Source organism: Equus quagga, chromosome 15 (genome assembly GCF_021613505.1).
Source record: "Equus quagga isolate Etosha38 chromosome 15, UCLA_HA_Equagga_1.0, whole genome shotgun sequence".
NCBI classification, from domain to species: Eukaryota; Metazoa; Chordata; class Mammalia; order Perissodactyla; family Equidae; genus Equus; species Equus quagga.
Window position 1 is genome coordinate 37,004,152 of NC_060281.1, and position 24,956 is coordinate 37,029,107.

The window sequence follows — 24,956 nt, forward strand, 5'->3', positions numbered from 1 at the left end:
TGGTTAAGCAGGGAGGGAAACAGAGACAACTCACCTCACACATTCTAAGCTCTTAGATATTCCACTGTCCTCGACTGGTTCTCAGAGAAGTAATTTCAACATCAGGCCATGCTAAAGCTAGTTAGAAATCAAAACATTCTGCAAAAAACAAAACACAAAAACTTGAATTCAGTAGAAAAATATATTTTTTTACAGCTGCCCTTGTGTACTTTGTCATTGCATTAACCGACACTTCATTGCCTTTAATAAAGCTAATTACAGGCAAATTCCTTGTTGATGTTTATTTTTCTAAATCTGAAACTTTTCCAGCATTTATGACCTTTATAAAAACTTTTCAATGTGGCATCTCTGATGTCCTTTAAATAATGAAGTTCAAGAAACATTTTATCCAGTAAAAACAAAATCTTGGGTTTTACTTGAAGTTATCACCAAACACCTGGGCAAGGTGTCCAGTTGTAGTAGATTCTCTGGTGCTTAATCAGGGCTGAGCTTCCATTGCACGCTCCACCCCATCCACCCTACTGCCAGGGCTTAGCACAATGTGGCCTTTCTGATGTTGGATCAGTGTGGCTCTCTGCCTATAGGCCCGCCCACACTCTTCAGAGTGATGGGGTTTTTCCTCAGAGTGGTCTCTCTTATGCTTTTTGAGATCTGACTTCCGGCTGAAGGCTCATCCACATTCAGAACGCTGAAAAGCTTTTTCTCCTGTGTGGATTCTGAGATGGTGACTAAGACCTGTCCTTTGACTGAAGGCTTCACAGCACTTGTCACATTTATAGGGCTTCTCCCCGGTGTGACTTCTCTGATGTATGATAAGGGTTGAGCTCATGCTAAAGGTTTTTCCACACTCGGCACATTCATAGGGCTTTTCCCCGAGTGGATTCTGTGATGTATTATGAGTTCTGAGCTCCGGATAAAGGCTCGTCCACATACAGGACATTCAGAAGTTTTCTCTCCAGTGTGGATTCTCTGGTGTTGGTTAAGTCCTGCATACTGACTGAATGCTTTTCCACACACTTTACATTCATATGGTTTTTCTTCACTGTGAATTCGCTGATGCTCAATAAGATGTGAACGCTGCCTAAAGGCCTTCCCACATTCATTGCACTCATAAGGTTTCTCTTTGTTGTGGAATCACTGATGTTCAACGAGGTCTGAGTTGTGGTGGAAGGCTTTCCCACAGTCCAGACATTCAAAAGGTTTCCCTCCAGTGTGGAGACTTTGATGCTTTGTAAGAACTGACCTCCGACTAAAACATCGGCCAGATTTACTACATTTATGGGGCTTTTCTCCAGTGTGGATTTTCAGATGTTGGAAGAGGCCTGCCTTCTTTTTTTTTTTTTTTAAAGATTTTATTTTTTCCTTTTTCTCCCCAAAGCCCCCCAGTACATAGTTGTATATTCTTCATTGTGGGTCCTTCTAGTTGTGGCATGTGGGATGCTGCCTCAGCGTGGTTTGATGAACAGTGCCATGTCCGTGCCCAGGATTCGAACCAACGAAACATGGGGCCGCCTGGACGCCTGCCTTCTGACTGAAGCATTTGCTACACTCTTTACATTGATAGGGCTTTTCCTTGCTGTGAAGCCCCTGATGCTGGGTAAGTTCTGCATGTCTGATAAAGGCCTTTCCACATTCTGTGTGTGAGTACAGTTTCTCCCCAGTGTGGATCCTCCTATGCATCTGAAGGCCTCTGACACACATGAAGGTCTTCCTACATTCATCACATTTCTATCTTTTCTCACCTGTGGCATCCCCATCTTGCATTTCTAAACTTCCAGTAGGCCCACCAACTCCTCTGTATTTGGTGGGCTGAGACATAGTTTCATGATGTCCATCAGACCCCTCCCTACGTGGTTCTGTTTCTTCACAAAGTTCCTGCTTTGTGTCTAATGTCATGTTCTCAGTCCTCACACCACCATCTGAAAGAACAGACCATACAATTTGAGCGGAAAATACAACTCAAAAATAATTTAAAAGACAGCTGGAAAGGCTAATTTTTATTTTAGGGTAATTTTAAGAGAGGATAGTATATCTTCTCTTTATTTAGTGTTAGGGGTTCAGAGAAATGTCAGTTAAGGTAGAAGGAATGGTAGTAACAGAGGTGTGGAACTGAGAAAGAATAAAGCATGGCGAGTTATCAATAGAGTACTAAAGTTGACAGGATGTCACTTCTGCGATTACATAATATTCTAAGTTCCATCTCACTAGTGGACTCTCTACGGACACCTTCCTTGCTGGCTTGCTGACTGTGATGAAGAAAGCCATAGAATGAAGCCTATGTGGCAAGGAACCAAAGGTGGCCTCTGGCTAGCATCCAGCAAAGAACTGAGGCCCTCTGTCTAACACCTTGTAAAGAACTGAGTCCTGCTAACATCCATATGAGCCTGGAAGTGAATCCTTCCCCAGTTACAACTCAGATGAGACCCCAGCCCTGGAGCTTTGATTGCAACCTTGTGAGAGACCCTGAAGTAGAGGGCTCCGCTAAGCCAACCCAGACTCCTGATCCACAGAAACTATGAGATAATAAATGTGTGTGGTTTTAAGCCACTAATTTTGTGATAATTTGTTAAGCAGCAATTGATAACGCATATACCACTAGTACAAAAATACAAAGCTTCTTAACTGTATAAACTACTACAATTAAAAAGAGAAGATGAGGGAAAACAAACCACACATTGAAAAGCTTCAATATGAACTCATGTTTTTTAGGAAAAAAATGTACATCTAGCTCTGCCAATGAAATGTCCTAGAAGCAGTGTTACCCTAGTGATAAAAAACACCCCTAGCACCCAGACTTTATTCTTCATTAAAAGGAACCAAGGTTCAGAAATGCTTGATACCAGATCTGGGGTATAAGGAAGGTACAAGGGGAGCCCAGAACAATTTATTTTGTTCAAAAAGAAAGCATTGCCTAAAACAAATATAATGTTATGTTGATTATACCTCGCTAAAAATAATTAATTTTTAAAAAAGAGAAAACATTCAAAATTAAAAGGGTCATGGCAATCAAGAGATATGAGTAACACTGAAGACATCCACACAAGCCAAAGATGTGCCAATCTGAGCATTCAAAAGAGTGATAACGGTGGTGGTTTGAGACACATCGATTCAACGAAAATTCCTAAAAAGTTAATGATACTACACAAAGTCCTAAAATCTCATGACGCCATTTGAGGTGCCTATTAAATCACTCTTTGAATTTGAAAATTGCTAAATAAAGGGGAAAAAGTGAGCATCACTCATGACTGCCTAGTAGGAAGTGACCAAATAGACATATCTGATGAGGGAAAGCTTCATGATAAAGAATACCAGTTAATAACATACAAGGAATGACAATTATAAAATCATTCTGCAGCCCTTAATAAAATGGTTGACCCATATAAGGATTATCAAATATTTTGTATTTTATTGATAGGAAACTGGCCATTCACAAAGTACCAAAGTGATACCATATAGTTAGTTACAAGGAGAAAAAACAGCCGTTCAATTGAGGGATCCCACTGTTACCATTCTAAGCCGGTGATTTCATAGTGGGTCAGCCAGTATTAACGTCTCCTATTACCTAATATTAATTCTAGCCAAAAATGTTTAACTTGAATCCTTCAAGCCTTTAGATCTAAATTCCAGTTTATAGGAAATACAGGGTATATGGGCAGCAAAGTAAATGATACAATGAGGAAGCAACCAGAAAACTCCAGAGGATGGGAAACTGGCCTGGGCTGGTCAAAACGTCTGGGCTATGGGGAAAAATGGGTGAGGAGGACTGTTCTAAAGTAAAAAAGAATTAAGAGGCATAACAACCAGACGTAGAATGTGGGCCTAGAGTCTATCCTGGTTTGGACAAATCAGCTTTAAAGACATATTGGGAAAAATGGGTCAATTTGAATTTGGATTGAGTTTAGATAACATTAAAATGTATTGATTGGGAATAGGAAAGATTATCAACAGAACAAAACAGGTTATAAAACAGCATATAGAGCATGAACTCTTTTTGGTAAAAGGTGTGTATACACGTACATATATGTATATAAATACATATGCACATAAAAAAGATATACATAAATAAAATAAAAAGTCATCAGTCGTAATCTCTGGGTGATAGAATATCATGCTTTATCTTCTTATTTTGCGACTGTATCTTCTAACTTCCTACAATGCATATATAATTCTTTGGTAATAATAAAAGGTAACTTTAAAAAAAAAATCAATACAATTTTACAGTATTAATATTCTACAGGGTCTACTGAAGAATGTATGCATCAAAATACTTAAGAATAGGGGCCGGCCCTGTGTCCGAGTGGTTAAGTTCACGTGCTCCGCTTCGGCGGCCCAGGGTTTCCCTGGTTCGGATCCTGCGTGCGGACATGGCACCACTCATTAGGCCATCCTGAGGCGGCGTCCCACATGCCACAACTACAAGGACCCACAACTAAAATATGCAACTATGTACTGGAGGAATTGGGGAGAAAAAAAAACACTTGAAAATAATATTTGCTACTAAACTATATGCAGAAAATTCAGCTATGGATATTTAAAACTGACCATACTACTGACGCTATGCTGAGATGACTTATCACCTTTTAATCATTATTAGCTAGAATGTTACCTTTGTCATGACCTTTAATAACCCTCATCACAAGAAATTAACATGTCAAACTCCACAAAAAAACCAACTCAAAGTTCATTTCAGTCCAAATTCCCTAGAGAAATTCTTGCCTCACCTCTTTCCTCTGATGGTTGGGGCTCAGGTCCTTTGCTCTTGAGCTGGATCACTCAGAGTTAAACCCAGGTGTATGAAGATTCTTCATCTAGTGTCTGAAGGGTCATTGTTTGCAAAAGGATTTTCTGTTCCAGAGCACAAGCTGAAACCTGGAGACAAGCAGAACTCAATAAGCCTGTAAGGATATCATGAATTTAACAGGGACTAAACCTCAGGGAGAAGTCCACAAGAAATATCCCCCAAGACTAGGAAGAAGTAGAGAGAAACCAGAGCCTCATTTACTTGCTGGGGCACTTAGAAGCAGCCAGAAAGGTAAGCAAAACAAAGTTTGATCAGATCTTGTTTCTGTCACTTCACTTACTAGCCATGTTTCCTTGACCAAGTTACACAACCTGTCTGAACTTAGTTTCCATGTGTGATAATGACCTACTTCTTAGTTGCTGTAAATGTTGAGTGACCTGTAAAACAAGGAGCACAATGCTCATGGAATGCCTTCAGTAACTTTTTTTTTTTAAAGATTGGCACCTGAGCTAACATCTGTTGCCAATCCTTTTTTTCTTCTTCTTCTCCCCAAAGCCCCGCTATATACATAGTTGTATATTACAGTTGTAGGTTCTTCCAGACCTGCCATGTGGGATGCCACCTCAGCATGGCCTGATGAGCGGTGCATAGGTCCGTGCCCAAGATCCGAAACAGTGGAACTCTGGGCCACCAGAGTGGAGAGTGAGAACTTAACCAAGTGGCCACGGGCCCGGCCCCTGCCTTCAGTATCTTTACTCACCATCCCTGAATCTACTGGTTCCCACCCCTCCCCTCCTTAGAGCGCTAGCTTAGCAAGAAGCTCTGTTCCCTGCTGAATGCTGGGCTTTCCCATTGTTCTCTGAGCCTCCACACTTCAGAAAGCTTTACTTTCAGCTTTCCCACAACCATATCAGACTACTCTCCTACATGTACATTTCTCTTTCTTTCCAGATCCTCCAGCATGGTCACTGCCTCCTCCCCACTCTCTGGATGATGCTCCTGCACCCAGGCCTGGAGCTCCTCAGGCAACATGGACAGGAACTGCTCCAGCACCAGCAACTCCAGGATCTGCTCCTTGGTCTGTGTCTCTGGCCTAAGCCATTGATGGCAGAGGTCCCGGAGCCTGCTCAGGGCCAGACGGGGTCCAGGGGAATCCTGGTAGCAGAACTGTCTGAACTGCTTCCTGAAGATCTCCCAGCCAGGGAGCTGGTTCTCTGGAAAGCTGAGACCCTGATTCCTGGGGTGGTCATCCTCCAACTTCACCTTCCCCATCACAGGCCCCTGCTGACCCCATGGGGCTTTGAACAGCAGGCTGGCAGGCTTTCTTGTGTCCACAGCCATCCGACCTGGCTTCTGCTAGAGTTTCAACTGGAGGCTTCTGAGGGCACCCTGGGGAATAAGAATTAAGGGATAAGAGGATAAATGGGAAATACCGTGCAGAACCCACACAAGAAAGAAGACCTGTAACTAGTGTAACCAATTTTATTCATTCATTTAATCCACGGATACTTACTAGAGACCTACCTTGTAGAAACTGTTCTAAGTGTTTGAAATACATTAGTCAACAAAGCAAAGATCCCTGCCATCATGGAGCGTCCATTCCAGATGGGGTAATCAATAAACACAATAAATATAAAAAGTATCTAGTATGTTAGATGGTGGTAAGTAAAAATACCTTATGGAGTTGGGGAGGGGGAACACAAGCTTAATGGAAGGGTTTAAGCTTCCCTGACTTGGGTTTAATGGACGACTCCGCCAAATGCGACATTAAGTACGGGTATGTGGTACCTAGCCTAAAGCAAAGCTTTCAAGACTTATCTGTTGGCACAGAGTTTTCCCATACTTGAATACATACGACCCAATTTGGGGGAGATAAAAAAGTCACGAATCACAGTCCGTAGAGCATTCACCTGTTTTCATGTTAATTTGGCAAAACTGAGAGAGAAATCCCATTCAGAGTCACACAGCGCCAGCGGCCCGGGTTCCGTCCGAGCTTCGGAGGGAGGGCTCCCAACCCGGGTAAACGGTCCCGTCTGGTGGCCTTGCAGCCGGCCCTTCCCAAGCATCCGAGAGAGACGCCTGCCCCCAGGCACGCAGACCCGTGCCACTCAGGATGCCGAGCGTCCCCCAGCCTGACCCGGGGCCGGTGCTGGCTCCCCGACGCGGCTCAGCACGTCACGAGCTTCGCAGGACCCCGACTCCCGGACTGCGAAAGTCGAAGCCGAGACCTAGGCGAGAAAGACCCACGGGGGCGCAGACCAGCGGCCGCAGGAACCAGCCGCTCAGGCGCGCGCCCAGCTTCCGGCGCCTCCCGGAGACCACGCCCCCGAGCGCGCGGCCGCGCCCCGCCTCCGCCCACATGCCCGGCGCCTGCGGGTAACCCTGCCGGCAGTTACGCTGCGATTTAAATTCGAGCAGTTTGGAACGAAAGGCCATGGAAGCAGCAACCGAGCTGATGGATAAGCTAAAGTCGGTTCCTGGATCTCTGCAGTTAACAAAAAGGTCTCGGACTCTCGCGTCTTGCAAACTCGGCAGGATCTCTTAACTGAAAATCTAGTGGAAGAATTCTTGATAACAAAGACAAAAACGGATTGCTCTTTTCCATAAGGGGCGCTCCCGTGAGGCAGGCCGTTCGCGGTCAGCATCACTAACCTGTTTGTCTCTTCTCTGCCCTTTTCCTGGGCGCTGTCGTCTCCTCTGCCCTGCGTCCGGAACTCTCTCCCTTTAAGGAAGGAACACTATAGCTAGACTTTGGGATGTCGTCAGTGTAACTTCTCTCAGATTGTTTGCTTGTAATGTTTCAAATAGTGCAAGAAAGGCTTGTTTTCCCCTCCCCTCTTTAACCCTTTCCACCATAAGTTTAGAGGGCTTTAACGAGAGAAGGTAGGTCTTCAGGTTTCTATTTCCTTTGTTTATTGAGCCCAATGCTTCCACTATATTCTAAGCTTTAAGTGTCAGAAGCAAGGATCTTGTATACTCTCTGGTAAATTATTGTAAAATTTTTTTTTCTTTTTACAATTGGAAGTGTGTTTTCATATGTTTGTTTAACCTCTCAGACCTCTCTTTTCTCTAGGTCCCACCTAATGAAATTCCATTATTTAGCCTGGAGAATGCTAACCAGCTAATTAACAAATGGCAGAGATAAAGGCATTTCCTGTATTAGATATTGCCGCAATAACGCTGTGTAACAAACCACAGTAAATTTCATGGGCTTCCAAGTATTTTTTCTCTTGCTCACAGATCTGCTGCTGATCTAGGATGGATCAGGATAGGCTGGGTAGTCTGTGGTAAGGCTTCAGGTAGACAGGGCTTGACTCTGGGCTACAAGGTAGGCTCTTTTCTGCCCTGCTTGTGTTCTGAGCACCAAGATAAAGCCACAGCATCAACTTAGGGCAAACTTCTCTTGGTGGAGCACAAGATCCAAGGTGTATCAGTCAAGGTTTGATCAGAGAAGCAGAACCACTAGGCGATAAATATGGTAAAGGGTTTATTACAGGGATTTGGCCTTACACTACTCCGGGAGTTGGTTAAACAGTCTGTGAGGCTCTTTTCATGTGTGTGGTCCTGGAGTCTGAAGTCAACAGAGTAGGCAGTCAGGAGGGGAAGATGGATGTGAAGTGGGAGAAACAAGGACAAGCTGCAAGCTAGAAGACATATCAGTCTCTCATCACCTCCAGTTCTCCAACTTTGATAGTGGGGGTGTCTGCCAGGAAAATTTTGGGCTCTTCATGGAACTAAACAAGTGCCTGGCCCAGGAATCAGAGAAACTGAAGCTGGAAGATGCGGCAGATGAAGCAGTAGATCAACAGTGTGAGCTGTAACGATGCTTCATGTCGTGCACTGACCTCCTGAGCCTAAAGGAATACGGCAACTGCTTCGTTTCTGCCTTCCAAATCTCCAATGTCTCTTGTGACCCACACTAATAGAGAGCTATGCAAGGAAAAGAATTCGTGGGAATATAGTTCTGGCTTAGCTAAGATGACACAATATAAATCTAAGCACATTTAAGGCCTTTGCTTATTTCACTAACATTCCATTGGCCAAAGCAAGGTCCATGCCCACTCCCACATCAACCAACCGGGAACTATACTCTTCCCACAGTGGAAGCAAGGAAATGAATATTTGCTGCCCAGTAATCCAAACTATCATTTCCTTTCCTCTTTAGCTAATGAAAAGCAGATATTATTCTGAAGCACAAGGCTAGTTTTAGGAGGATTCATAGGTGTGTCAGCCAAATTCTCTTGTCCAGCATTGAGACCTGTAGGAAGCTATGAGGGGAGGAAGCAGTTCCTGGAACCCGGAGATAAGATATGGCTACTTGACAGCCTTAGGCGAGGAATACAGCCAACCTAAAGCAACCTCGGAGGGAGGCAGCTAGAGGAAGACCTGCCTTGACCTCACTCTCTTCCCACTCTCCAATTTCCTGGACCTCCTGTTGGCTGTGGGTCTGTTTCTATGGGGGCTGGTAGTGGTGGAAGGGAAGCGGATAAAAACCTTTAGACACTGGGTCTGAGGTGCCAGCAGGACATCCTAGTGGACATTTCCACCAGAGATGATACAATAACTGATAAACAATACCAAAATCCTATTTATCCTTAAAGTCCCACAAATGCCCACCTTCTTTATATACTTTCCCAATTCTCCCAGGCAGAATTGTTTCTTGATTTGTGTTCATCTGTCTTTCTTAATAGATTATAAATTCATCAAGTTTGAATCCATGTTTTATTTACATTTTGTATATACCCTTAAAATGCATGACATATGAATGCAATAACCATTCTTTAAACACATAATATCTTCAGAAATGTGTACTAGCCAAGTCACTATGGAGAGAGCTCTAAGGTTAGGAAAGCCCACAAAGGTCAAATTATCGACATTTATAATATGTTTTTACTATTTTTAAACTAAATCAAGAAATATCCGATTTTTTAAATTTCCTTTTTTTTTACATTTTTTTTACAAACAGCCTATCAAAAAGGTCAAGGATGACTTCCCCTTGTTTCTATTTAGTTTTCTCTGCCATTAAATAAAACGCTCTTCTAAAGTAGTCATTCTTGAGATAAGCAAATTCAAATGTCTCTAGGGCGCAGATAGATAATGAAGCTGGAGGGTGGAGACTGGAATGAACTGGAGAGCGCATCTACAGAGGTCTGGCCCAGTGACACCAGATCTTAATTTTTCAAAATAATATGGAAATCCAGATTTTTACATAAAGTGTCTACATTTTTTAAGTTGGCAACTAATTCAATTCTTAAAAACAATGAATGAGCTACACAAAAGTCTGCCAAATGTATCTGATCCTTAGGATGCCAGTTTTCATCTCTGGCATAGTTCCCACTTTCAGAAAAGCTCAGCGTATCAACACACCTCTTGGGAGAATTCATCCAGTTGGTTGAAAATTCCTCAAATGTACAAGTTTTCAAATGTACAAGTATTCTGTGAAAGTCTATATTTTAAATTTCAAGCTACCTAACTTCAGGGAGATTTAATGTTCTATCCACTTTTCTCTTATTTTTGTCATAGATGTTTCTTGACTGTTCCCTCTGGCCTATAGACTTCAACCGCACCAGTACTTCTTACCTGAGCCTTGAAACAAGGCAAAACAAAATAAGTGCTTTGACGGCAGTAGAGGTGAACAATTAGCACCTCCAGAGTTTTCATGGTTGATATTTATTTGTACTATTCCCATAAAAATATGAATATAGTGAAATACCCAACTTTTATAAACTTTCTAATTTCTCAAGTCCTCCTAATAGTGAAAAGCATATTTTATTCAAAGTCAAAAGAGAAGACAACAGTAAAGTTTCTTAGACTATCTAGTCCAAAGACTGAAAAGATAAACGAAAACATAATGAGGACACAAGCATCCAGATGACTACTGTGGTCGGTGAGGGAGCTGAGCTTGAAGTATCTAGGGGTTTTTAGCATGAGAAAGGCAGAAGGGTGAAGCATTACAGATGTACCTGATGTCTCTTTAGTCTCACTATCAATATGTGATCAAGTCCACCTGGAGCGCTGGATGGTCAAAGGTATTTCTGGGTTTTTTTTCCCTAGAGGTAAACAGGAGGAGAGATGTTTATCACTGAGATTTCAAAAGAAAAAGAGGACATATGAATAAAGAGTAGCGTTGAGGATAACAATATACGTGATAACTTTCCTAAAAACTATGCTTCTTCCATAAGTTGACAGCGTGAGCACCAAGGCCTAAAATTTCATGTTCTGCCCTGACATCTTTGAGCCTCACAGGGACCCAAAGGCTCAACCATGAGTTCCTCTGCTCTTGTCAGATATGCCTCCCACCCAGCGGGAAACGACCCTCACCTGGCTAGCTCCCCATCAGCTGGACTAGCTGCACTCCTGGCCCTCAACCTTACAGGTCTGACCTCCTTGCCTGCCCAGGAAATTATTCAAACAAACCAATTACATCCTCCTGAGGAAACTAGGGATCACCTCATCCTCTCATTTCTAAAAAGCCTGAATCTCAAAACCCCTATTTATTCACTGTGCTCCTGAGTGGCCCTATGTGGTGTGCTGTCCTCCTCCCCTGGCTGTGAGTATAAGTGACTAATAAACTGTTGTCAATCCCATGTGTCCAGTGTTGAGTGTCATGTGTTCGGCCATCCTCAGAATCCTAGGGTAGGACTCCCTCCCTCACCAATAGGGTGAAAGGGAGGTGAACAAACAGCAAGCTGCGTCACTGAGCAGTCATTTTTAAACTTAACTTACCAGCTTACCCCTCATATAATTTTTAAAATAGCATCACTTTTCCCACTCATTCTGATAAGTTCTCCTTTGCGTAGTATGCACAGTAATAGTCTCAGTGGGCCTCTGTTCAAAATCTGAGAGAAACTGTATCATCTGGATATTCAGGGTTTTTGACGACAGTCATTTCAAAAAGCAAAAGTGTGAAGGACCACAAAGGAGAAGGATCAAAAGAAAGGAGAAGAAATAGCAGCATCTACAGCTGAGTCAGGCCAATATGTGAGCAGTTTGCTCCACTGACAATGGACTGGAAGCTCCAGTTCCCAGCTCCTTTCAATCTGATGTTTGAGATCACTCTCCTAGTTTGACAACCTAGAATAACAATGGGAACGGAGATGCCACATCCCTGATTTCTTGAATTTGCTACACAGTGATAGGGTCTGTATTCAGCATAGCTTTCTAAAGAGTTCAGTAGGGCCTGATTTATGATTAACGGCCTTACAATTAGAATAGAGACACAGACTCCTGCCCTCTGTGGATTATCTGATGACGAACAAGGCTTGACCACTGAATGAAGGCTCGTCCACATTCCTCACACTGATGGGGCTTCTCCCCAGTGTGGATCCTCAGGTGCTGAGTAAGCCTGGTGCTCCCTCAGAAAGCTTTCCCTCATTCCTTACATGTATAGGGTTTCTCTCTAGTGTGACTTCTCTGATGTTCCATGAGTCCTGACCTCTGACTGAAGGCCCTCTCACACTGATTACATTTGAAGGGTTTCTCTCCAGTGTGGATTCTCAGATGTCCAATAAGGTGAGAACTTTGACTAAAGGATTTACCACACTCTTTACACCCATAGGGCCTCTTACCAGTATGGATCCTCTGATGAAGAACCAGGCCTGTGTTTTGACTGAAGGCTTTCCCACATTCATTATACTGATAATGTTTATTTTATTATGAATTTCTTGGTGTGAAAGAAGGGCTGCTTTATAACTGACAGCTTTTCCACACTGATTACATTTATAAGGTTTCTCCCCAGTGTGAATTGTCCAGTGCCCGATAAGCCCTGAGCTCTGAGCAAAGGCCTTCCCACACACCTTACATTTGTGTTGTTTTCCTCTTGTAGGGTTGACCTTTTGCTGTTCTGATTTACTCTCATATTGAAAAGTTTCTCCACACCTTGTATACTGGGACACATCCAAGGAATTCCTTTCTGCAGAAATCTGCTTTGGAGCCAACCCACCAGCCATGTTCCTGGTCTCACCTCCTGTGAGAGAGCATGACATTATTTAAATGTCACATGTCCCACATGAGGTCTTGATGACAGATTAGTAATAATAATTAATAACATTACTGAATGCTTTACTAATATCAGGGGTTGTGCTAAATAATTAAGAACTATCACCCTAATGGTTTTTGCCTATGAGTCATAGAGAACAAAAATAAATAAATAAAAGGATTTTGGGCCCCCGCCCAGATCTAAAAACTCAGAATGGCAGGAAAGAAATGAAAACTTCCCAGGAGTCTTCAAGGGTTCCCAATTAACATATCTTCCAGTATTCATCCCTTGTGTAGTCCATTCCCCTCCCACAGAGTATCTAGGCTGGCCTATGACTTGCTTTATCGAACAGAATGTGTTGGAAGTGATGCTGTGTCAGTTCAATGACTAAGACTTTTAAAAGGTGCTTTTGTGCTTTTAAGATCCCTGAGTTATCCTGTAAGACGTCTGGTTACCCTGCTAGAAAGATTATAGAGAGAGTGAGAGAATGAGAACCGGATGCCCATCCATCTCAGAGTCTCACTAAGCCTAGTTTTCCAGCCCTCTCTTGCTAAGGTATGAAACATGTGAGTAAAGCATCTTGAGCATCATAGGCCAGGCAAGCCCCCAGATAGCTACAGCTCAAACTGATATCATGTGCAGCAGCAGAACCACCCTGCTTATTCTAGTCAACCCACAGAACTGTGAGAGATAATATAATGGTTGTTCCTTTCAGCCACTAAGTTTTGGGGTAGTTTGTTACAATAGAAATAGAGAGATAAAACACCAAGTGATCAGCCAGATTTTGGTGATGCTCATAGCAACACTATGAGCTGGGTAACAGATATGGAACCTGGAAGTTAGAAATTAAATAACTGGCCTGTGATCACATGGCTAGTAGGTGGTAAAGCCTGGCCTGGAACCCATCTATTTGAATCCAAAGCCTGTCCTCTTTATTTTTACTACAAAAGATATAGATACTCATGGTAAGAATTTCAACAGTACAAAAGGTATAAAAGCAAAAAAGTCCAAATTCATCTTTCTCCATCACCCTGTATCCTCCTTTTCCTTTCCCAGAGGTAATCGCTGTAGCTTTGTTGCCCATGTAATGAATCTCCTGCTTCAATCCAGTGGCTGTCAACCTCTGACTGTATTTATTAGGAATTTTTTTCTCCCAATATTTTCACACAAGTGATAAAAGATTTTTAACATAAAGACACCCACTGAAGCATTGTTTATAATAAAAAACATACTGGAAACAGCCTAAATGTACATCAGTAGGAGACTAGTTAATTAATTACAATATACGGATACAACAGAAAACTAAACACCTATCAAAAAGAATGAAGTAACTCTATTGATAAGAATAATATTATTTAGGGGCCAGCCCGGTGGCGCAGCGGTTAAGTTCGCACGTTCCGATTCTCGGTGGCCCGGGGTTTGTCCGTTCAGATCTCAGGTGTGGACATGGCGCCACTTGACAAGCCATGCTGAGGTAGGCATCCCATGTATAAACTAGAGGAAGATGGGCATGAATGTTAGCTCAGGGCCAGTCTTCCTCTGGAAAAAGAGGAGGGTTGGCAGTGGTTAGCTCAGGGCTAATCTCCCTCAAAGAAAAAAAGAAGAATATTATTTCTTCATTTTGTATGTAGGCCACAAACACCCACTGCAACTGAACGAAGGAACTAAGACTGTGGTACCCAGTGATTTAACTAGAATTTAAGTTGCATGAGGGTAGAGACTTTGACTATCTTGTTCACCACTGTATTCCCAGTGCTTAGATTACTACTGGACACATAGTTGATGCTCAATAAATATTTGTTGCATGAATGAATAATGTCCTGAATATTATCATTAAGTAAAAAAAGCAAAATGCAAAGTGTATGTATAGTATGTGTGGTAAAATGTACCAAGGATTTGTTTTAATCACATATAGTAAGACAGGCAGACATGGAAATGACTATCAAGAAGAAGTTTTTTATATTCACAGATACCTAAGAACAGGAGGCATGACATGCCATGAAGGGCCAGGTGAGAAAGCATCAAGGCCCATCAGGAGGCAGAAGGGCAAGAGAGGAGAGCATAGTCTAGAGCCTTTATTGGAGTTTTCCCAGGAAGGGAAGAGCAAGACAAGGTAGGTATGCTGAGTAAGCTTAGGATTGGATAGTTTGAATAATTCTGTCAGGCTCTGGGCTATAGAGATGGTCCCTAGCTGTCCAGTACCTGGCCCTAGGGTGATTGAGGGCAGGGGGAATACTGGCATGGTGTGTGAGAGTTTGATAAAGGAGATGGTTAGGGGAGTGGGCTCTGGACTGGTTGGTTTGTATATGAAAGGTGTACTCCCAGGGGAGCCCTTTGCTATCTCTAGGAGTTAGCTAGCCCTGGGAAGCGCAGTCTCTCCAGGATCAAGGTTCCAAATGCCAGAGCATCAAGAATATAGAAAACAAGAAAATATGGTCAATACAGTATGATACCATTTGCCCTAAAAAGGGAAGAGGGACTTGAGTATGCACAGAAAAGTTCTAGAAATATATATTAGAGAATGTTTACAGTGGTTAACTCGGGAATGGCACTTTTATTTTCATTTTAAAACTTTCTATACTACTTGAATTTTTAAATGTAAGCTACCATTATTGTCCCATAATAATAGTACTTTTAATAACTAGTTAAAAAAATATAATACCAGGGCCCATTGCAGTAAATCCATGGTAGATCTGGGCACCCGTATTTTTAAAACAGCTCCCTGTGACTTTTCAGTCAGAGTTGTTAAACCACTATCATAACAGAATTTAAAAAAATATCAGAAATCCCAATTCAAAATTAAGTCAACTCTGGATATGCTCACTTTGTAAATAACCTTTTGGTGTTAAATTTAGTCTGCTATCCCCAGATAGCACTTTTCTCGCCAGAAATACTGCTTTCTAGCAGACACTGCAGACTCTGTTTCCAAAAGACCACAAGGACTCACGTGTTAAGGCCCATCATTCTCTTGCAGAGGACTATGCTTCCAAGGATCACACTTTAGTTGGACAGTCAGTGACTGATCGGCAAGGCTTACAGGTCCTATTGCCTTCCACAGCACTTCTTGTTTGTAGTGTGCATTGGCTTGTACCTAAGGACATACAAGTAGAGCTGGGTTTATGAAAGGATCAGAAATATGGCACGAGCTAAAACGTCAAAAGAAAATTTCCTATGGGCACAGGAAGCAGAATGACAAAATCAACTCACAAAAGAAATAAGCAGCATAGCTTCAAAGAGAAAACAGAAAGACAATACTTCAGCTTAACAAATAATGGTCATAAAATCCTCCTGCTTACACTTTCTTTGCTGGCAGACCCTTGGTGCTCTCATAAATGAACAATGGATTACCCTTTTCCCACCTGTTGTCCTTTATCTCCATGTACTGTCTCCAGATTCTCCAGCACAGTCACCACATCCTCTCCGCTACGGTGATGATATCCTCACACCCTGGCCTGGAGCTCCGTGGGCAGGATGATCAGGAGCTGCTCCTCGGTGTGCATCTCAGGCTGTAGCCACTTTTGGCAGAGCTTCCGAAGCTGGTTCAGAGCCTCTCGAGGTCCAGGGGCCTCCTGGTAACAGAACTTTCTGAAGCGCTGGTGGACAAGTTCCTGATAAGGGTCCACATTCCCTGGAAGTCCAGTCTTATGTTCCCAAGCATGGTCGTCCTCTTCCTCCACTCTCACTATACTCAGACCCTCCTCCTCCTCTGGAGTGTGGACTACAGGAGTCAAGGTTGCATCTTCTCTCAACTTGGTGGACATCTTGCATTCACTGGCTGAGGATAGGATTCACTTGTCTTATATCCCAGGAGTCTTGAAGAATCTTAGGATCAGAGCACTCCTGTGGGAGGAGAACCCACTATTGAAACAGCAAAATAACCAGAGCAGTCAAGAACCTGTATTACCGGTAATGAAGACTCACCACCATGGTGATAATATTCCTAAGTAGTGTAGTAGCAATGTGGTAACATCCACAGCAAGTAAGGATCATTGAGAAAGTGGACTTGGCTGCCAATATATAGAAAATGCTACATAAATAGCAGCATTAGAACTTCTGTTGCTGTGGAAAATAAGGCCACACCCTCAGGATTTAAAAACTTTTGAGTTTTTAAGAACTGCATTACAGGAAGAAAGAAGAGAAAAGCACATGAGCCAGAGGCTGGGGGCCACCATAGCCCACTTTCCAAGGCTTTCTTTTACGTATATGCATAACCTAGCACCCCTTCACAGAACTCCTTCAGCAGGACAGGATGGGTTTTGGGGCACTCCAGTAGAGAAAAAGAAGGCTTCATGATCCTTAGCAAGGTAAGGGAAGGCAGATCTTGTCACCTTAGTAAACTTACTATGATAACATACACATCAGCAGTCATAGAATTCTCCAGTGAAACCTTTATGACTTTTAAAGGAATCATACTATTTATCCAGGGGGTAATACACTAAAGATCCATAAAGTGGTCATTGTGTTCATTCAGGGAGTAAAGTATTAAGCACCTGTCATTTGAGACATTTCCCGCCCCCCCCCCCAATTGTTGTGTAGTGCTGTCGTGACAGGAAAGAACTAGAATTGTCAAGCAAAATCCGAGTCTAGTTTATTTTATACTATGACAAAATAACAGTAATAAATCCAAAACGAAGAGAGGGCCAAATCATCACTGCAGCTCGTTATCAATCATTGCGTGCACGTGTTGGGGGGAGGATAGGACACCCAAGCCGCAGAGACCCTTCCCTCCCCACCCCAACTCTGCCGGGACAGACAATAGAGATGGCGCGTTACGCAGCCTGCCTGGGAAGAAGCCCGAACCGCTCACCCGGAGCTCTGGGGATGGCTGGTGTTCCCTGAAGACGACCTCTGGTGGTAATAACAAAGTGAAAAGCTGAAGCCACCATGGCCTGGAGTCAAGCACGAGCCCACGACGCGCAGAGCCAAAGACCCCTGGACCCTGAGTTACTTCCTGTGTCCGCCTAGGAATCCGGAGGCTCGGTCCTCTCTATGATCCTCGGTACTACGGCCCTGGCTCTGCTTTCCCCTCCGGGTGCATCCAGGGCGGGCAGAGCACCTCGCGCTGCGGCGTTTGGTTCTTTATTCCTCTCTCTGCCTCTACGTTCCCTTGAGGAACTCTGAGCCTCTCCGTAAAGTTGAATTCACCCCCCAGCTTGCTAAGACTCACTGTGCTCTAGGCATTAGCTCTGAGCCCTTTGTGTAGTGTATTTATTGTTGATGAGTGGAACCTCTTTTTACATTCTAGATATGAGCTCTTTGTTATATGAACACCGAATATGATGGGTGTTCCCTTTTCACTCTCTTAATGATGTCTTTTGCTGTAGTAGCTTTTTTTTTTTTTTTTTTTTACTAGTAGACCTAATTTTTTAAGAGCAGTTTTAGGCTTACCAAAAAAAGTGGAAAAAACTCCCACACGTTGTAATTGGAATCAGAATCACAGTGTCTTTCAACAAACTGGTACAGTTCATCTAAATTATCAAATTTGTGGGCATAGAGTTGTTTGTGATATTCCTTTATTATCCTTTTAATGTCTATGGAGTCCATAGTGATGGCCCTCTTTGATTTCTGATACTAGTGAAATAGGTAAAGAGTTAGCCATTGATGATTAGGTAGCTAGGAACTAAAGGTTTTTTTCCTTTTTGCAATTACTGATTACAGCTTTTAGCTGTTTAACCCATCCATCGTTAACTGTGCTGTTTAGGCACTATGCTATCTGACTCCCACTGGGTTCCTATAGATAAGATCTCTGGCACCTGGGTCACCATGGTAATGGGTGTTTGAGCTGTTTCTCAGGAATCACAACCCCTTTATCCACTCCAGGCTGGTTGAGACTGCCAACTCATCAAGTGGGTCCATGCAAATGTCCCACAGGCAACCTTTTGATGTCAAGAAGTTAAAAACTCTACCCACAGATCATGCTTACATGCCATTTTGGGAGCCTGTGTCCTTTGAAGTGGCATGGCGTCTGACTATGCTTGGGCACTTCATCAATTACCTCACCTCTCCTCACCTCCAATCACCTATCTCCACGTTTCAGACCACCTTGCCTCCCAATCCCATAAATATCCCTGAGTCCCTATTTTTGGGGAAGGAGATTTGAGACTCACACTCCCGCTTCCCCAGATGGCTGCCTTGTGATTAAACTCTCTGTCTCTCTGCAATCCTGTCATCTCAGTGTTTGGCTTTCTGGGGGTGAGGCAAAAACAACCTGGCACTGTAACTCTAGTAATTTGTGTCTTCTCTTTTTTTTCCTAGTTAACCTGGCTCGAGGTTTATCAATTTTACTGATCTTTTCAAAGAACCAGCTTTTGGTGTCATTGAGTTTATTGGATTCTTGTTTTCAATTTCATTGCCTTCTGCTCTAATTTTTAGTAGTTCTGTTCTTTTGCTTACTTTGGATTTCATTTGCTCTTCATTTGCTAGTTTCCTAAGGTGGAAGCTTACATTATTGATTTGAGATCTTTTTCTTTTCTAATGTATTCATTCAATGCTATGAATTTCCCTCTAAGCAATGTTTTTGCTGCATCGTACAAATTTTGATGTTTTCATTTAGTTCAAAGCATTTAAAAATTTCTTGAGATTTCCTTGACCCTTGTGTTATTTAGAAGTATGTTGTTTAATCTCTAAATATTTTGGGAGTTTCCAGCTATCTTTCTGTTACTAATTTCTGGTTTAAATCCATTGTGGTCTGGAAGCATATTTAGTATGATTTCTATTTTAAATTTGTTAAGGTATGTTTTATGGCCTAGAATGTGGTTTATCTTGGTGAATGTTCCATAGGAGCTTGAGAGATATGTGTATTCTGCTGTTGTTGGATGAAATATTCTATAGATATCAACTACAACCAGCTGATTGATGGTGTTATTGAGTTCAACTATGTCTTTACTGGTTTTCTGCCAGCTGGACTGTCAATTACCGATACAGGGATGTTAAGGTCTCCAACTCCAGTAGTGGGGTATCTATTTCTCCTTGCAGTTCTATCAGTTTTTGCCTCATGTTTTTTGACACTCTCGTTAGGTGCATACGCATCAAAGATTGTTATGTGTTCTTGGAGATCTGACTTCCTTATCATTATGTAAAGCCCCTCTTTATCCCTGATAGTTTTTCTTGCTCTGAAGCTGACTTTGCCTGAAATTCATTAGTTGCTCCAGCTTTCTTTTGATGAATGTTAGCATGAAACATCTTTCTATATCTCCTTCCTTTTAATCTATGTCTTTAAAGAGGGCTTCTTGCAGAGAACATACAGTTCAGTCTTGTTTTTGTTTGTTTTAATTCATTCTAACAGTCTCTGTCTTTTAATTGGTATATTTAGACCACTGATGTTTAAAGTGATTATTGATACAACTGGATTAATGCCTACCATATTTTCATTACTATTTTCTATTCATGGCTCTTGTTGTTTGTTTGTATTTTTATCTTCCACTCTTTTTCTTTCTTTTGTGGTTTTAATTGAGCATTTTATATGATTACATTCCTCCTCTCTTAGCATATTAATTATGTTTTTTCTTTTTTCAGGTTTCACAGTTCTTGGACATTCTGTTCTATCCTCTTCATTCTTTTTTTCACCTTGCATTTCAGTTTTGGAAGTTTCTGTTGACATTTCTTGAAGCTCATTGGTTCTATCTTTGGCCTTGTCCAGTCTACCGATGAGCCCATGAAAAGCATTCTTCATTTCTGTCAAAGTGTTTTTGATTTCTATCATTTCCTTTTCATTATTTCTTAGAGTTTCCATCTCTCTGCTTACATTACCAGTCTCTTCTTGCATGTTGTCCACTTTTCCCATTAGAGCCCTTAGCATATTAACTATAGTTATTTTAAAGTCCCAGTCTGCTAATTCCAACATCTCTGCCATATCTGAGTCTGGTTTTGATTATTGCTCTGCCTCTTCTAACTGTGGCTTTTGTCTTTTAATATGCCTTGTAATTTTCTTTTGTGAAAGCCAGATATACTATACTGGGTATGAGGAACTGACATAAATAGGCCTTTAGTGTGGGGTTTTATGTTTTTGTAGGTTAGAATTAGGCTGTGTTTATTATTTGCTGTAGCTGTAGGTGTCAGAGGCTAAAATTTGCTCTGGTGTCCTTGTTTCTGTCTTACCCTTTTGTTTTTGAGTTTCCTTATAGACTTCTTAAATAGCTCTAAGATGTGTGATTCTTCCAGTGATGTTCCCCTCTTGTTACAGAGGATCCCTGTTGATGTGGTGGTAAGGTATGGGGAGAGGAGAAGTGTTCTACAGTCCTGTGTCTTGGTTTCAGTCTTTCAGTGAGCCCGTAGCCTTGGACTGTGACCTTCACAAGTTCTTAGTTTTTATTCTTCTTTCCCTCCTTAGGTGAGAGAGGAAGTCTAGAGAAGGCTGGACTTGGTATTTCCATTCCCCCACATGAAAGGATAAGAGGGGACTAGAATTGAGTGTTCCCTTCCCCTTTGTGAAATGAATAGATTTTAATCTTTCTTATTGAGATATAATTCATTTGCCATAAAATTCACCCTTTTAAAGTGTAATAGTCAGTGTTTTTTTTGTATTTTTAGAAATTTGTACTATCATCACCATTGTCTAATTCTAGAACATTTTATCAGCCCAAAATAAAGAATAAAACACCATTAGCAGTCACTTCCCATTCCCCTAGTCCTTGCAAACCACTAATCCATTTTCTGTCTCAATGGATTTGCCTATTTTGGACATTTCATAAAAATGGAATCATACACTGTATGGCCTTTTTTGTCTGGCTTCTTTCACTTAAAATGTTTTCAAGGTCCATCCATGTTATAGCAAATATAAATACTCCATTCCTTTTTATGGCTGAATAATATTCCATTGTAAGATTATATCACATTTTATTTATTCTTTCATCCATTGATGGAAATTTGGATTGTTTCCACATTTTGGCTATTGTGAATAGTACTGCTATGACTGTTTATGTACAAGTTTTTATTTGAATGCCTGTTTTCAACTTTTTTGATATACACAGGAGCGGAATTGCTGGATTTTATGGCAACTCTATGTTTACCTTTTTGAGGAACTGCCAAACTGTTTTCCAAAGTGGCTATGCCATTTTGTATTCCCACCAGCAAAGTAGGAGGGCTCCAAATTCTCCATATCCTTGTTAACGCTTGTTACTTTCTGATTTTTTGATTATAGCCATCTTAGTGTCTTTGACATGGTATCTCATGGTTTTGATTTGCATTTTCCTAATGTAAAAATGATGCTGAACATCTTTTCTTGCACTTATTGTCCATTTGTTTATCTTCTTGGAAGAAATGTCTACTCAAATCCTTTGCCCATTTTTAAAAAATTTTATCTTTTTCTCCCCAAAGCCCCCTGGTACATAGTTGTGTATTTCTAGTTGTGGGTCCTTCCAGTTGTGGCATGTGGAATGCCACCTCAGCATGGCTTGATGAACGGTGCCATGTCCGCGCCCAGGATTCGAACCGGTGAAACCCTAGGCTGCAGGAGCGGAGCACACAAACAACCACTTGGCCACGGTGACGGCCCCTGCCCATTTTTAAATTGGGTTGTTTGTCTTTTTGTTGTTGAGTTGCTATTCTGGATGCTAGACTGTTATCAGATATATGATTTGCACTATTTTCTCCCATTCCATGGGAGAAAATTTCACTTTGTTGATGGTGTTCTTTGAAGCACAAAAGTTTTTAATTTGGATGAAGTTCAATTTCTCTATGTTTTTTGGTTTCTTGAGCTTCTAATATTATCTAAGAAATCATTGCCCACTCCAAGGTCACAAATATTTACACCCGTTTTCTCCCAAATGTTTTAAAATTCAACTCTTACCCTTAGGTCTTTGATCCACTTTGAGTTAGTTTTTTCCTATGGTGTTAGGTAGGGGTCCAAATTCATTCTTTTGCATATAGCTACCCAGTTGTCCCAGGACCATTTCTTTAAAAGACTACCTTCCCCCATTGAATTATCTTGACACCTTGTCAAAAAACGATTGACTGTCGGGGCTGGCCTTGTGGCGCAGCGGTTAAGTTAGCACATTCTGCTTCGGTGGCTTGGGGTTTGCCAGTTTGGATCCTGAGTGCAGACCTACGGCCACCTGTCAAGCCATGCTGTGGCAGGTGTCCCACATATAAAGTAGAGGAAGATAGGCACGGATGTCAGCTCAGGGCCAGTCTTCCTCAGCAAAAAGAGGAGGACTGGCAGCAGATGTTAGCTCAGGGCTAATCTTCCTAAAAAATAAATAAATAAAAAACAATTGACTATAAATGCATAAGTTAATTTCTAGACATTCATTTCTATGTCACTGAGCCACGTGTTTATCTTTATGCCAGCACTACAGTTGTGATTACTGAAGCCTTGTAGTGTTAAAAAAGCATATTCAATGATGCTTGTTAAAGGTGGTAAGGCAGACTGTATTCCGGACCACTGCAATGGGATTTTACAGTGGTGGAGGAAGATTGGGCTCAACTCGGAATAGCAAGGGCAAGTGAGAATTTATAGCCAGGAAGCAGGGTGGGGGCCAGTGGAGGGAAAATTACTAAGAGGAAACAGAGAGAAGGAGGGTTCTGGCTAAACTGACCTATCAGGATTCTTGCTGAAGACAGGCCAGGGTGATCACACATCACTTGGGAGATGATGAAGGATGAGAAACGATCAGGTGTTGAGAGTGATCAGACATTGAGGGTGGGAGGTTCTGGTTACACTGACTTTGCAGAGTTCTTGCTAAAGCTAGATTTGTCAAGCAAGTGCACGGATGTGCCTACGAGAATGTTCAGGAGGCTGACTAAAATTTGCCCAAGCAAAGAATCTTTTTCAGTAGTAAGTTTTGAAATCAAGAAGTGTGATTCCTCTGACTTTTTTCTTATTTTTCAAGATTGCTATGGCTAATCTTGGTCTCTTACATTTCCATATGAAATTTTAGGATCAGTTTTTCAATTTTTGGGGAACAAAAAGGCAGCTGGAATTTTGAAGGAGATTGAACTGAACCTTTACATCAATTTGGGAATATTGCAATCTTAACAATATTAAATCTTGCAATCCATTCACATGAGATGTGTTACCATTTATTTAGGCATTCCCCAATGTCTCTTAGCAATGTTTTGTCCTTTCTAGTTGTAAGGGTAAATATGAACCTAAAAATAAAATATTTAATATTCCCCATTGCAAAAAAGAGATCCACCCCCCCTTAGAGCATTTTATTTAGAAAACTTGTACAATTGTAAAATCTTTCTCTATCTCTTAGAGGGATGTAAATCATTTTTTTAAAGCTAAATAAGACTCTCCTACTTTAACACCCAGGAATGTTTTTCTTAATGGCCTGGGCTCCACCTCTTTGAAATGTAAACATTAGGAAGACAGCACCCCTATCTCATTTCCCTTTCCAAACCCTCACCCTTCCCCACTTGGTGGTAGTTAACTAGATGCCTGGCTCCACATCATAAGTACTTGCTTGTTTAGAAGTTTTCTTTTTCATTTGGATAAAGGCAATTAGCTAACACAGATGACCACTCAATTGTCGAATAAAGGCTTGTCAAATAAAGACAAGCCTGGAGCGTGGAATCTTCCAGGGAACCATCAGACAGGTCAAATAATGACAATTTGGGAATGGTGCTTTGAAGGCACTCCAACACTGTTGTGTCCCTCCAGTGGCTGCAGGGTTGCTGGTTTTCATCATGATTGCAGGCTGTAGGTTTTCAGGCTACTGTGGAGCTGAGTGCGGAGAGCGAGGAATGGAAATAGCACCAGTTAAAACACCACACAGCTCACTATTCTTACTGAGATTTAGTCATTTTTTTCTTGAATAAACATGCGCTGGATTACTGTAAGCTTTTTCTTAATTTCCACAGTTCACAAAAAGTTGATTCTGACATTTTGCCAGTATTCTTGTTGGTTTTATGAAGATTTTCAGAGGTACTAACTCCACCATTTCCACTGATATCACTCACATGATCTGGAAAAATGAAGACTCAAATTATGCATGTCAGGAATGAAGAAGAGGAATCAGTACTAATTCTACACATATTGAAAAGATAATACATGGATATTATGAAAACTAGCATGGCAATAAATTTGACAACTTAGGTTAAATGGAAAAATTCTTTGAAAGACAAAAACTACCAAGGCTCCTTCAAGAAGAAATAAATTACTTTTGTAAAAAATTAAAGTAATAAAGAGTAAAAATCAAGGAAATAGGAAACAAAAAATAGACAACACAAAAAAGTGAACACTAGTTCTTTAAGAAGATCTATAAAGTGGATAAAGTTGCAAATAGAATTAAGGTT

At 41.6% G+C, this 24,956-nt stretch overlaps 1 protein-coding gene and 2 pseudogenes across 1 annotated transcript; all 3 read right to left on the bottom strand.

Moving 5' to 3' along the window:
* Window positions 1-478: 478 nt before the first annotated feature.
* LOC124227078 (zinc finger protein 383-like) lies at window positions 479-1,134 on the bottom strand (annotated as a pseudogene).
* On the bottom strand, window positions 1,120-6,194 carry LOC124226318 (zinc finger protein 24-like). Its single transcript, XM_046639418.1, has 3 exons — window positions 5,675-6,194; window positions 4,722-4,869; window positions 1,120-1,919 (listed from the first exon to the last, which is right to left on the bottom strand). The coding sequence occupies exons 1-2, from the start codon at window positions 6,080-6,082 to the stop codon at window positions 4,780-4,782; spliced, it is 498 nt and encodes a 165-aa protein (XP_046495374.1). The 5' UTR covers window positions 6,083-6,194; the 3' UTR covers window positions 1,120-1,919; window positions 4,722-4,779.
* Window positions 6,195-7,335: 1,141 nt separating this feature from the next.
* LOC124226316 (zinc finger protein with KRAB and SCAN domains 8-like) lies at window positions 7,336-15,855 on the bottom strand (annotated as a pseudogene).
* Between the last annotated feature and the right edge of the window lie 9,101 nt (window positions 15,856-24,956).

Bases quoted from the DNA above. Each gene is read 5' to 3' on its own strand.
- LOC124226318 (XM_046639418.1), bottom strand. From the start codon at position 6,082: ATGGCTGTGGACACAAGAAAGCCTGCCAGCCTGCTGTTCAAAGCCCCA. The intron at 4,870-5,674 runs GTACATGTAGGA...GCTTGTCTCCAG, and splicing joins ATCTGGAAAGAAAGAGAAAT to GTTTCAGCTTGTGCTCTGGA.